The 13,588-nt window shown below is 38.5% G+C and overlaps 2 protein-coding genes across 3 annotated transcripts; one reads left to right on the forward strand and one right to left on the reverse strand.

The window, feature by feature from the left end:
* Positions 1 to 1,908: 1,908 nt before the first annotated feature.
* On the reverse strand, positions 1,909 to 7,532 carry LOC137727717 (beta-galactosidase 8). 2 transcript variants are annotated; one of them, XM_088677815.1, is made up of 19 exons: positions 7,292 to 7,532; positions 6,932 to 7,004; positions 6,709 to 6,804; positions 6,472 to 6,584; positions 6,292 to 6,358; positions 6,010 to 6,102; positions 5,624 to 5,767; positions 5,304 to 5,392; positions 5,090 to 5,195; positions 4,871 to 4,958; positions 4,678 to 4,796; positions 4,367 to 4,531; positions 4,025 to 4,224; positions 3,782 to 3,888; positions 3,555 to 3,664; positions 3,208 to 3,426; positions 2,911 to 3,128; positions 2,464 to 2,791; positions 1,909 to 2,222 (listed from the first exon to the last, which is right to left on the reverse strand). In XM_088677815.1, the coding sequence occupies exons 6-19, from the start codon at positions 6,094 to 6,096 to the stop codon at positions 2,112 to 2,114; spliced, it is 2,091 nt and encodes a 696-aa protein (XP_088533941.1). In that variant the 5' UTR covers positions 6,097 to 6,102; positions 6,292 to 6,358; positions 6,472 to 6,584; positions 6,709 to 6,804; positions 6,932 to 7,004; positions 7,292 to 7,532; the 3' UTR covers positions 1,909 to 2,111. The 2 variants fall into 2 exon arrangements, with proteins under 2 accessions (XP_088533941.1, XP_068322637.2); XM_068466536.2 differs by lacking the exon at positions 7,292 to 7,532 and having other exon boundaries at positions 6,932 to 7,289.
* Positions 7,533 to 8,957: 1,425 nt separating this feature from the next.
* Positions 8,958 to 11,497, forward strand: LOC137728972 (uncharacterized). The gene is made up of 5 exons (XM_068467789.2): positions 8,958 to 9,241; positions 9,719 to 10,016; positions 10,109 to 10,231; positions 10,350 to 10,640; positions 11,126 to 11,497. Exons 2-5 carry the CDS (start codon positions 9,753 to 9,755, stop codon positions 11,330 to 11,332), a joined length of 885 nt encoding a protein of 294 aa, XP_068323890.2. The 5' UTR covers positions 8,958 to 9,241; positions 9,719 to 9,752; the 3' UTR covers positions 11,333 to 11,497.
* Positions 11,498 to 13,588: the final 2,091 nt, after the last annotated feature.

The following is a 13,588-nucleotide window of genomic DNA, read 5'->3' on the forward strand; positions in this document are numbered from 1 at the left end:
CCCTGCTGCAGCCTGATTATCTTTCACGTAATCCCAAACACACAGATCACGAGCGAAACCTGGACTACCTTGAGTGATCTGGTACATTCGCATACAAGGTCCTGATGACCATCTACACACACCTAGTAAGTCAGATTTTACTACATCTTCACCTTCAGGCTTATCAATGAAATGACAATTAATATAATTCTTACCATCATCGTCGGATCCACCAGTAGTTGTCGTACTCGCGGGAGGAGTGATATAGGTGTTATCGTTGTAGTAGGGATCCAAACCAATAACAAAGCCATCGCTGCTCAAGAAGTACAACATTACATTGAAAGCAACTGCCACATGCATTTGAACCAAATTACCAACAAAAAATCCTGTATTTTTTGGGTATAATACAACTCTTTCTGTCCATTTACTAGTCTCTGAAGCAATATCTCCGCTTTTAATTGGCCGAGGATGAATTACCCCCTTCATCTCTATCATCAGGAATAATTGTTCGCACAACCCTGTACCTGTACTGGTCGTCACAAACACGACGATCACCAAGGTCGTTGTAGGGATTGCACATGAATCCAACGATTACTTGGGCTGTGCGTTGAGGAGGGGGAGGAAGGGCATCCCACTGCTAGGTGTATGGATAACATATGTAGTAATCCTGTTGAAACCACCTTGTCCCGGAGCATAAAACAAAGTCGTTGTGAGCTGCCACCACAATGGGCTCCCCCCCTTCGGCTATTGTCTTGACAGGCCCTTGAAAACAAGGGAGGAAACTCAAAGAGAAGTTGTGCCACAACCGGTTGCCGCAGAGTACTCTTTTGGGCGCCCAAGGCTGCTCAGACGTGCTAAAGAAATCCCTTGGGTCTCTTGGATTCGTGAAGATCAGACTACGCGTAACGGGCCTCTGCTTATCAATTTGGACGCGCAAAAAGCGGTCATCAAAACAAGGATTATCAGCAACGAGAGTGCACCAACGCTTGGACACGCACATGCACTGAAATGCGGATTTCCAGGGAAGACGAGGAAGAATTTCAACCAATATGGAATCATGGACACGCACATGCACACCACGTACTCTATATATATGGGCACACACACACATATATATATAAATATATATAGTGTTTGCTTGTATGTAATCTTGATTATGCAAGGAAATACGAATCCCAGTAGAAAATGAATCCGAGTACAAAACTGAATGTAAATAAATCATTGTGAAAATTGGAAACTAAAGAAAATCTTTCTGTTCGGTTGTAAATCGCCGAACGTGCGATAGGTGTTGGTGGGTACAGCTATCAAAATCGTGGGGATGGTTCCGTGGGTTCTTGCCGAACAATTCGCGAATGCATCTCTACACTGCATATGCAGCTGCCGGCTTGCGGTACAGAAGTCAAGAGAAACAAAGCGGTAATTGTTAGGGAGGTGGAGAACAATGTGTGGCCTGCAATTGTTGCTAGCAAACTGTGATCTACATGTCTTTTCCATCATCTTAGGCATTGTTCTCAAAATCTCCGCCTAACGCCACCTAGGGGTTTGAGAATTAAGAAAGAACGCCTAGACCACCTAGGCACTAGCCTAGCCCGTCAAGACCCGCCTAAGCACCCGCCCAAATTGCGACTCAATTAGATGGAAAATAGATAACTTTCATTTTGCATTTTATTTTTTTTTCAATAGATTGTAAGGGACTTGTTGAATACTTAAATGAACACACATTATATGCTTGTTTCCCATGTTTTCATTGTGTTCCAATAGCTCATAATATATATGTCATTCTATTTTGTAGTTTATGATGAAATTATATATATTTTCAATATAAACTAAATGCTAGGCTCCAGCCCTCCGCCCGACTAGCGCCTTGCGTCTTTTATAACATTGATCTTAGGCATCAGAAGCTCACCGGCTCTTGGAAAGCAATCCGCATATCGGAAAGATACTGCTGCCTGTGTGATTATATAATTGTTATTGTAATTAAGTAATCAAGTGAACAAAATGGTCCAGACCTCGTGATGTCGGGTCCATAATAACGCTGAATGCCCTTCTCGACATTCATGCAAAACTGATCCATCTTATTAATCTATAATAGTGTCGTCTTCAATCGCCATTTAGGGTACGAAGTGGAACTTTTATTCACTGCAAATAGCTTCGACAGCTAAACTCTTAAGCACTCCGGGACAAGGATCGCCCAAGGTTGCCGCGGAGATAGGGATTGAACATCCTTCTTGGCCAAGGCAAGCCTGCAAGTCCATTGAAACAAGCAAAGGTGTTAAGCATGTTTAAGCCCTCTCTAATTAGAAACTACCATTTGCAATCCCGTTTCACCCTCTTACACCCAGAAGTTGATATTTCATAGTTTTCGACTCCTAAAAGAGGAGTGCAAGAAGCTCATTGGAGGGGAGTGTGAATAGCATTCCCCTACGAATATATATGAGTTACTGGTTCAACATTATGATATGAATAAGCTGAGGTTTCCCTTACCTGCTGAACGATTGATACGATGTCAGCACTGCAAGCTCCCGAAGCGAATGTGCCACAATTTCCAATAGGAGTTCCAAAGCTAGCAAAATTGATTGAAGTGATACGCCATCCTTGTTCGCAGGTCAGTTGAACTTCAGGGTTTTGAGACATGAATTCCGAGTCTGGTTTCCAAGAACTGGCAGGCGGAGGATCAGTCTCAGATACATGTGCGCATATTTCTTGGCCGGTTTTTGTCCTCAAAGAAATCTTTGAAGGGTCACCACCAAGCTCTTCGTGGAGAACTAGAAGGTTATCTCCGGTATGTACCCATGTACGGGGAATATGATACCTAAACATTATGTCTTCGCATTTGTTAGTAAATCTACGTGCAAGAGATGCATAATACTGTATCGTGCAAAATATATACAGGACTACAAAATGAATAAAACCAGCAATGTTCACTCTTACAGAGTTTGAGCCGGTTGACCACAGTTCCTTAGACATTTAGATGCGTTATAGGCTCCTCTGTAGTCACAATCACTTCCGTTTATGCAACCAGTTGAGGGCGAGAGGTAGGCTTGCCAATATCTCCCTACACTCTGCCCGTTAACCCACGCTTGTCCCTTTCCCATGCTAGCAAGATTTAACGCCAAAGGACCCTTGCCTTCAGGAGCAAGGAATGAAACCTGAGGATGAGAAGAACATCAATTGAAGCGGGGGAAAAGGAAACAGAAAAACATCGAATCAAGCATGCCAACTTCTTACCTTGTACCATATCAAACTCTGATTAAGTGGTGGAGCAGACCCTGTAGTCCACAGTGAACTGTTCGCAAGGCTTATGTTATCCAATCCAAGGTATTCCCCCTCAAGTCCCACCTGGTAGGTCCATTCTTCAAAAGAAAGATCATTTGTTCTGTTCTTCAAGTCTCTAAGAACAACAGAAAAGATTCCTGCTCCTGCAACATCGAACCACGGCCCATAATTCTGGAAAATAACAGAGATTTAATAACAGTAACTACTGCATAAAATTTCTGAATAGTTGCACACACTGTGTTTGTATAAGCAGAGGAAACGGTGTAAAGATGGCTGTTAACAAACAGTTTTTTACGTACCTGTACACCAATCATCATACTCAACAAATCTATGGTATTGTTTCCATGGTTTAGAGTAATCTTCTCGTCAACAATGAAACTTGCATCTTCATGGTTACCATATCCAAATCCTTCAAGATAGCGATATAAAACGTTCATTTAGATGCACAAAGGGACATAAGATTCAAAGCTTCCGAATAATTAGATGGTCAGTTTTGCGCTTCTCTGCAATTCAATAGACTACTTACCCACAAATCTTTTATTTAAGAAAACTAGGGCTGCATGTCCCAGACTCTCGATGTGTAAAAAAAGTTCATTTTCTTGACGGGGTATTATGTTTGCGTCCACATTAATGCTGCCAGTATGGTGAAGAATATTCAAGAACATATCAAAATTTTGATAAGAATACAAATAACTAGAATGCAAGTATGCCAAGGATTTGAAATGCTGTTCTTATGAGCGCAGAAGATGAACAAAACTGGATTCTTTACCTTATTGTATACCATAAATAATCACTAACATCTTTCGTAGTACTTATCTGCTCCAGTAAGCCCGAGTCAGTATACGAATTGTTACTCCAAGTACCAACTCTCTCTTTATACCAACTCCATGAAGCTGGTTCCAGTATAAAATCATGTACACCGGGTGTGAGGGCAAAAGGAGAAAGTCCAATATTCCTTTGTGAGACAACCTTCAATTGTGACACATTAATGGGAGGAAAAATAATCAGGCAAATGTTTGGTTCAAGAGATCTGGGACACTCTGTTTTGTGCTAAAAGAAGTTGCGAGTCCCGATTGGCCCATGAAATACTAAATTGCAACAGAATCCATACCTTAGCGGTGTTAAATATAACATTCTTACAATCCGGAAGGATGCTCACAGACCAAGCTGGAAGGAAATAGATATTTCCATTAAAAGTGACATTTGCATCTGAACTACTGTCAGAATTAGCAAGAAATGCCGCACACTCATTGGATGTTTTATGGTAGATATGTGCCTGATGAAAGAAAAGGGAAACCCGAAGTCAGGATGGAGTGAGAGATATGAACAAGAGAAAACAATGGTGAAAACTGAGTTTTCGAAAACAAATTGATTTTAAGTCCAGAAAATATATATTTAAAAATCTTGAAATATGTCGCACACCTCTAAATTAGTACCAAGTTTCATTTGTGTCGGATCAGAGCTGATCATATATTCTTCACACTGTTTTATGGCCAGGTGCAAGTCTCGCAGGTGTCCCCATTTTGGCTGTCTACGAAAACCTGCATAAGATGCTTCAGAAGATGAAACAACAAAGGGAGATGTGCATATCAAACTAAGTGTTGGATAAAGTTACCATATTCATCTATAGGAGCATCATAATCATAGCTCGTTGCAACCAAAGGGCCTCCAGCAGTTCGCCCAAAGTTGGTACCGCCAAAATACTGCAAGGAAATTTCGGAGAATGAAGACATTATGATGATGTTTATGGAATCATATGGTGATGAAAATGCTAACATATACCAATCAAGGCTAGAACTAGAGATAGTAGAGAAAGAGAATCGGTGTAGCTTACCATGTAATAGTTTTGAAAAGTGCCACCTGTTTCGAAAAATCGTGCAACAGCAAAAGCAAGGTCCTCAACAGGTCGAAAGGGGATTGGATTGCCAAATCCAAGGAACCTATACGTTACATATGAAATTCAACAACCTGTACTTCCAAGTGAACTCCAAAGAGGACTCCTGCATCCTATACACAATTTAATAGGCTAAATAAGCAAAGATCGTTACCATCCACTGTAATTCTCTGTCCACATCTTCGGTTTGGATGGGGAATTCGGGGTAAACTCATCGCAATAAAATCCATTGCATGTGTTTATCTGCAGGTAATTTATTAAACTAATGAATATCTCGGGAGTTTGCTCTCGGACAAAACCCCTTCAACCCTTAAACTGGAATCACGTAAAGAACAATGAAAAGGTGGGAGAAACTCTGAGAAGATATATCTAGATGCCTCATAAGTTAAAAGGTACTTTTACTTCTTGAAGAAAAGCAGTGTTCTTGATATATAGGCTACACCTTTTCATGAAAAATCAAGTTCAAACACTCACAACTGGATCCGGGGCGTCATCTTGCACACACATCACCCAAGGTACAGATGTATTGAGACTAACAGCAGTTTCTGCAGCCCATTTGACATATAATTCTCCACCAACTCCATACGACCCTTCAACATTTCCAAATTCATTTTCAACCTGTGAGAGCACATGTAAGAATGCGTTTGAAGAAATAAAAATTGAGTAATGCAAATTATAAATGTCGGTTTTGTTTTGTTAGCCTGATTACTACATCAAATTGCACGAGAAAACACCATGAGTGCCCTAGCTAAGTTTTGGATACATAATCTGCATAACCATCTTATCAGTATATGTCTCGATACGCAATTGACTCAGAACAGATGCAGTTGGTAAATTGGCTAACCGTCAAAGGGAAGCACCTGAGCAAGAATGATTGGGCCTCCTTGTGATGCGAAGAGATTCTCCATTTTCATCATTTCAACAATTTTTGCAAGAAATATCTTCATTTCCTTCTGCATTTTGACAAGTATAAAACTTACCCATCCATAAGACTCAAAAGGAAACCACTTGAAATTTGGGCATTAATTTGAACAATTTTCCTTTAAAAGCATAAGCAATGCAAATAAAGATGGAAAAGTAAGAGGTCAGGTTTTACTCATGAAGAAACCATTTCCACTGCCAAGTATAAACATATCAAGTACCTTAAAAGGTGCATTTGTTGTGCGAAACTGAATTCCGGGAATAAAGTGTAACCAAATTGGAAATCCCCTGTCATATGATAGCAATATCTAAAGAATCAGTTCAATGCCAAAACAGAGTGAAACATACAAAACTAAGAAACTGATGCCGGTGCAATGAACATCACAAGAAACAAAACAAACCCGTAGTTCCATTCAGCACAAGCATACGGGCCAATCCTCAAATGAACTAGAAGACCTGCTTCTTGGACTGTCTTCACAAATTTCACCAAATCAAATCTGCCTTCAAAGTAGTACTACGTAAAACGAAAAAACCCGTCAAATTAAAGACAAATCTAGTGAGAAAATAGTTGTCAATAGACCAAAAGGACTTAACTAGCTAACTAAGAGGCTGCAATTGCTAGGGTTACTTATATATACCTGGCCTTTTACTGGCTCATGGTAGTTCCAAAAAACGTAAGTCTCAATCACGTCTATTCCCCCTTCCTTCGCTTTCTCAATAATTTCCGGCCACACCTGCATTGCCCCCCCCCAACAAGAACAATCCCACCTTGTCATTATAATTCACCCTCTAATACCCTTTTCCAAAGGTTCTCAATAAGCACATTGCAATCACATAAACAAACAGATGTTTAGAACTCACCTCCGGAGTGGTTCGAGGGTAATGAAAAGAGCCCGACTGCAAAATCCGCCGCTTCCCATCAATAACCAGTGCTCTGTGGTCATATGTCACGGTGGCCGAAACCACAGTTTCAGTGAAATAACCTTCAAAAACTAAAAGGATAAACAGAACTAATGCTACCCAATTCTTGCTTCCCATCATTCAATTCAACAAAATTCACAAAACCCAGAATTCGAAAAAATCCCAAAAACTTCAAAAACCCCTCAAAGATTAGAAGAGCATGAGAGTGATATAATCATAAATTCGCGAATTTAACATGTGCGCTGAACTGGGTATTCGATTATTTTGTTTGTTGGCACTGAAAAATGCAAAAGATCGTACCTTGATGATTATCCAGACCGATGACATTTACCAAGCTTGGTTTTTGGAGGGAAGCTGATGGCTTTTTCTGTTTTGGTTGGAAGAAGAAAACAAAGGCGTTGCTGTCAAGTGATAAAACAGAGATGGTTTGCTTCATTTTCGACCGTTAATTTGGGCAGCTTCAAAAGTAACTTGTCGTTCAAATCAGTTGGAGTTGAGACTTGAGAGTCTTGAAACATTGCATGGGAAGATGAATTTCATTAGAGTACAGGAGATGTCAAATTTTGAATATAAAATTTAAAGTTTCACAATTTATGTGATATTTTGACATATTTTAAAGTTTTATTGTTCATCCAATATGTCAAATTAAATTATTATTTTATGTCAAACTTGATAGCAACTTTCTTGCTGCCAATTCATGTCATCGCCACATAGTTGGAGAACATTAGTGTGGCTTTTATTTATTTATTATTATAACTTATGTAGACATTTTGACATCTTCTTTGAAAAAGCTCTTAGACCGCAATGTTAATGACTATTTTGGTCTTTATATTGTAAAGAGGAATTGACCATTAGAGGATGATTACAAATCTCTTTTGTTGTAAAGGTAACATTAACACAAGCAACAAAATCAACAATGAAAATAACATGTGAAGTATCTCAACTGCCTGTGTATATTTACCCCATTAACTTTGTGGTACATATAAAAACATTCGAGACATTGTCCATGCTAAAGTTCGTGTTTGTCGTTTTGTAGATTTTCTTATTTCAAACAAGGTTTGTAATCTTGTCCAACAATTACCCTTTTTTCATTTGAAGAGAAGTATGATATTTGTTGTCTTAAAACTTTGAGCTTGTTTTGGTGGTTAAGATTTTCTTTATCGATCGCATTATAATGACGTAAACAAACAGATTTTAAAACTCACCTCCGAAGTCGGAGTGCTTCAAGCATGATGGTCGTATGTCACAGTGATAGAAAGCACATCGATAAATATTTCATCCAACCAAATACATTATTGGTTTGTATAGACTGGGGATTTGCACCTGTGCGTATGGTACAGACACATGAGCCAAACTCGAGGCCTGGCAAACTTTTATGGTGACAAATCGTCATGTACGGGTAACTACTTAACTTTTTAAAGTAATTTCAAATTAATTTCAACATTTTAAAACATTATAAAAAATTACGTAATGTTTTAAAAATTAAACATTCGTTAGGTCACAGACATTAAGTAATGACTTTACCAACACTAACAGACAATGTTTCTAATATTAAATGATGGGGTGAGCAAATATTAAAGTTGATGTATACTAATCATTGTCCATAGAGCTATAATTGATCAAATGAACTATTTTTAGCCAAATTAAATCATAAATTTGTTAAGTTAAACTGCGTCAATTTGGATATTCAAAACTCTATAGATGACTTGAGAATAAAAATCCGCTTTGGTAATTGTCCTCATCATAATCACTTAACGTTAGTGAACCAAATAGATGTCCATTTTTCAAAACGTTAAGTAGTTATTTAGAATGTTTTAAAAAATCAGAACAATTTTAAAATCACCTTCTTAATTTGAGTAATTATTCAAATTTAACCCTTATTATAAATATAATTTGTGGGTCCATTCACTGTCAATGAATCAACGTGTGATGCAATAATTGGAAGAAAAAAAACCGACGACTCGATAGAATGGTAGCAGCTAACAGAGGTCTCTGTTTTTTCGTGTGCAAAATTGAATGCCATAAGATAATTGAGAGGGTCGTTGGACGCTAATGTGATACATGAGGAAAGCATTCAGCTTCCGATAACAAGATATCAATCGGCGTGGACACTCACTGATCCAATTCAAGTAACAAGCTCTAGTGGGTTGGTTAAAATCCGATTTGTTGACTCAATTTTCAGCACAAACACTAAAGGGTCTCTCAGATTTCTTGGATTGGATCCGCTCGATTGCTCGGTTTCGGATTCGGGTGAGTTTCTTCTTCTTCTGCTCCTTCGATTCTTGCAACTTGTATACAATCTTTACTTAAAGACCTTAGCTTTAATACGATTTCCCGAACTAGTTGAACTGTTACAGAAAACCATGCTCTTGCTTTTCATTCTTTCACCAAACATTCAAAATCGTGAGCTAATGATCGTATTTTTCAGGATGTTAGTTTCGATCAATCATGGGTTTTTTGTGTTGTATGTGAATTGTCAGTGGTTTTAGAAGATTCAGATGAAATGCTTGATTGTCTTGTGAAATCAAGATTTATGTTTTGTTGGAATTTTCGAGCTTTAGAGGTATAGTGGTAGCAAAATTGCAATTTGAACTAAAATCTTACGATGAATTGAAAATTTAGAAAAAGGTATCTCAGTAATCATGAATTTGTCTGGTTTACTTGAATTAATCATGAATAGTTGAACCAATTGTAGAATCTGAGGATCATTTAATTTCTTTTGGGCAGATTTCAACCTTGGGTTCCATCCGACTGCTGAATAATGGATTTTAGAACAATGGATCGCGGTCAGTTGACCCTGCTAGGATCCGCAGGCTGTGTGATGCTTACGGTGCATTTCACATTACAGTTATTGTCGCAACATCTCTTTTACTGGAAGAACCCGAAGGAGCAGAAGGCGATAATAATTATCATTCTTATGGCTCCTTTATACGCTGCTGACTCGTTTGTGGGTTTATTGGATATTAAGGGAAGCAAAACGTTTTTCATGTTTTTGGACTCTATTAAGGAATGTTACGAGGCTCTGGTGAGTGCCTTCAACTTTGTTATGGTTTTCGTTATTGTCAACTGTCTCATATGGCTTGCACAATTGCTAACTTCTCGTGTTCCTATTTCCAGGTGATTGCTAAGTTCTTGGCTCTTATGTATAGTTACCTGAAGATATCCATAAGCAAAAATATTGTGCCAGATGAAATCAAAGGAAGAGAAATTCACCACTCGTTTCCCATGACTCTTTTTCAGGTACGAGGTAGTTTTATGCTGTTTCAGTTTCCATTGCAATGGATGTGTAAGCATAATTCATTGTATATGTTGAATCTATCATATAATAACAGATACAATGTGGCTCTACAAACTGCAGCCTCGCACCGTTCGGCTAAACCACCAGACCCTGAAGCTACTCAAATATTGGACGTGGCAGTTTGTCATCATACGCCCAGTTTGTTCTGTTTTGATGATAACTCTACAAGCACTGGGGCTGTACCCCAGTTGGTTGAGCTGGACCTTCACTTTAATTCTTAACCTTTCGGTTTCTCTAGCATTGTACTCTCTAGTGGTGTTTTACCATGTGTTTGCAAAGGAATTGGCACCGCATTCACCCCTTGCAAAGTTCCTGTGCATCAAGGGAATTGTCTTCTTCGTCTTTTGGCAGGTACAGCTCGTCTGTTCTTTTGCATGCCCAATTCTTATATGTTAGCCTTAGAGAAAATGCAGCCAAGGATATAGAACACATACAAATCAACAAAGATACCGAGTAAAAGGATTTGAAACCCGTCTATAGAATATCCTAGCTATTAGTATTATCTATTGTGGTTGGTTTTGGTCTTTTGAACATGAAAATTATTTTACTTGTTCCGAACTGCTCGCCTTATTTGATAGAATTACTATGTACGAGTGATTATTTGCAAATTACAACTTGGATCTGACATTTTCTGGTTCTATACTTGGAAGCAAAAATATGTAAGAAACTGGAAACTTCTTGTAACTGAACCACCATTCACTTATCAGCTCGTTCTATTTGGAACCAGATTTTGGTTAAACGCCACCTGAAAATTCGTTTAAGACCAATTAATGACTTAATCTATAAACTCTTTATTGTGCCATTCGTTAACAAACGAGGCTTTGATCCAATTGCAGGGAGTGGTCATTGACATATTAGCTGCTGTGGGCGTCATTCGATCTCACCATTTCTGGTTAGATGTGGAGCACGTCGAGGAAGCTATTCAGAATGTCTTGATATGTCTGGAGATGGTTGTGTTTTCTGTCCTCCAGCAGTATGCGTACCACGTTGCGCCTTACAGCGGAGACGTAGAAAAGAAGATGTTAAACAAGAAGAGGGAGTGATTCGAAGCCTTCCCTCATGTACGTGAATGCGATTTTCCTTTTTCATGTATCAATAGTTTTACCTCTCACTCTCTCCTTCTTTGAAGATGAGGTGTTCAACTAGTTCATGTCATGTATTTCTTACAATATTTTTCTCAAAGATAATATAATTATATTTTATGTGTTTATTGGTTTTCATAATTGAATGATTTAAAATATTTTGTTGGTGTTGGTACAACCAAACCATAGGACCAAATTAATATTGCAGCCATCGATGACGCGCCTTTTAGCTAGCAAGCCAGCGAGAGAATTTTCAGGAGGCCGGAACACGGTCTTGTACACCAAGTGTAATAATACAATCGGTTGAAATATTTGTTTAAAAGTTTCCAACCAATAGTATTATTACACTCGGTGAACCGGACCGTGTTCTCGGCACACATGATAAATATTTCCAAGCCAGCGAGGAGACCACTCGTACCATGAAAGTCATTCTCACCAGCGCACATATTCATTGTCAGTGCATAATTTTCCCTAATAAAGTAATTAATTGCAAGTCATCCCTTTCTTGCTTATGGAAACTTGGTATTACCTTGCCCATTGCTTTGGATTTTTATTTAATCCAAGTAATTTAAGGGAATACCTTGTTTATGAGTTGTGTCAAGATGTGTAGGATGTTATGTAGTCGAACAATAAGTACGTGGATAATAGATTAAATATCTAATTTACATTGTCGGTAACATAACACGTTAGATCGAGAAAATATGAATATTGTTGGTTTTATTTCCTCAATGATTACAAAAAAAAGTTGGGGTAATTACAAGGCAGAGTTTGCACTCGGACTCGGTGCGGCAGATTATTTGGTTTTTGTTTTCTTGATCGACTGAGGCGGAAGAGACAGGGTTGGGACTAAATGAAGAGGGACTAAATACTTGTTTGGTTGTTTGCTCGGTAAGCCAGACGGTAGACAGAGATAAAGCCAAACGAACGAAAGGACAGAGGACGGCCCCGTCGAAGGCCAACAAGGCAACAACACGCGTGGCGGGATAAGAAAATGCCAAAAGGCATTGCCACCTTCCAAAGTCCAACACCAACACACACAACATCTTCAACGAAGCAAAGCAAAGCGCAGATAACCCATCTTCTCATTTCCAGAATCACAAACAAAGACCCAACCTTTTTTAGAGAGAGAGAGAGAGAGAGAGAGAGAGAGAGAGAGAGAGGAGAGAGAGTTTGGATAATTGGGTGCCAGACTTTTTTTGAAAATTTGATCATATGACTAATGACTAATGAGCCTCATAGGCCGTACATTAAAGAACGGCTAATATGATCCATGAATGCATTCTATTTCTCTTCTCGCATGAGTTTGGCCCGAGCTATAGGGTGGAGTTATCCAATTCCGGATATAGAGAATATACCGATGCAACCATGAAGATTCTGTAAACTGTGATGGAGGAAATTTACAAATGGCTGACACTCAAGAAATGGACGGTGTAAACGGTAAACTGTTCATCAGTAACGACTTTGGACCAAAGACTTTGACTCGGAATCCTCGTACGTTACCAAATCTCCTTCCATCTCTTGCAGTTGCCCAATCAGCGGCACACTCCCACCCTCTTGAGTCTCTGACCACCGCCCACGATACCCTATCCAATATTTTTAGTGGAGGATGAAAATACAGTGGCGTACCAAGGGAACAAAGTTTTAGCCAAAATATCACCTCCAAATTATGTAATCGTTTGTTTGAAAATGTTTTTAAAAGGACTAAAAGCATTTTTGTTAAAGATGTTTTTGGAAACAAGTCTAGTAAAAGTGCAAATAAATCAAAAAATCACTTAAAATATTTTCTAGAAGAAGCACATAATTGGTGTTTTTTATGATAATACTTCAAGTGTTTTGGAACCCAAAAACATTTTTTCTAAAAACTGTTTCAGTTATTTTAAAAACATTTTCAAATGAATGCTAATACTCTTGAATTTTTATTAAGTATAGTGTGGGTTAAAGCAGGTATATATTGTTCATTTGCACCTAAATTTAAATATTGTACGTGGTACACTATATAGTTATAATATTGTTGTATTTAAATAATAATAATAATAATAATAATAAATAAATAAACTAATTTGTTACTTGATTAACGAGGTAAGGTATCGAAGATTTCTTACTAGTAGACACACACGCATGAGACAATGACCTGTTTCGATCGCATGCAATTCTCAATCGGCGATCGGGAGTAGTTTCTTGGATGGACTGGTAGCTTTGGAAGGAGGCAGTAGCCAA

The sequence above is a fragment of the Pyrus communis genome, chromosome 10 (assembly GCF_041283825.1).
Source record: "Pyrus communis isolate YQ-2024b chromosome 10, ASM4128382v1, whole genome shotgun sequence".
Lineage (NCBI taxonomy): Eukaryota > Viridiplantae > Streptophyta > Magnoliopsida > Rosales > Rosaceae > Pyrus > Pyrus communis.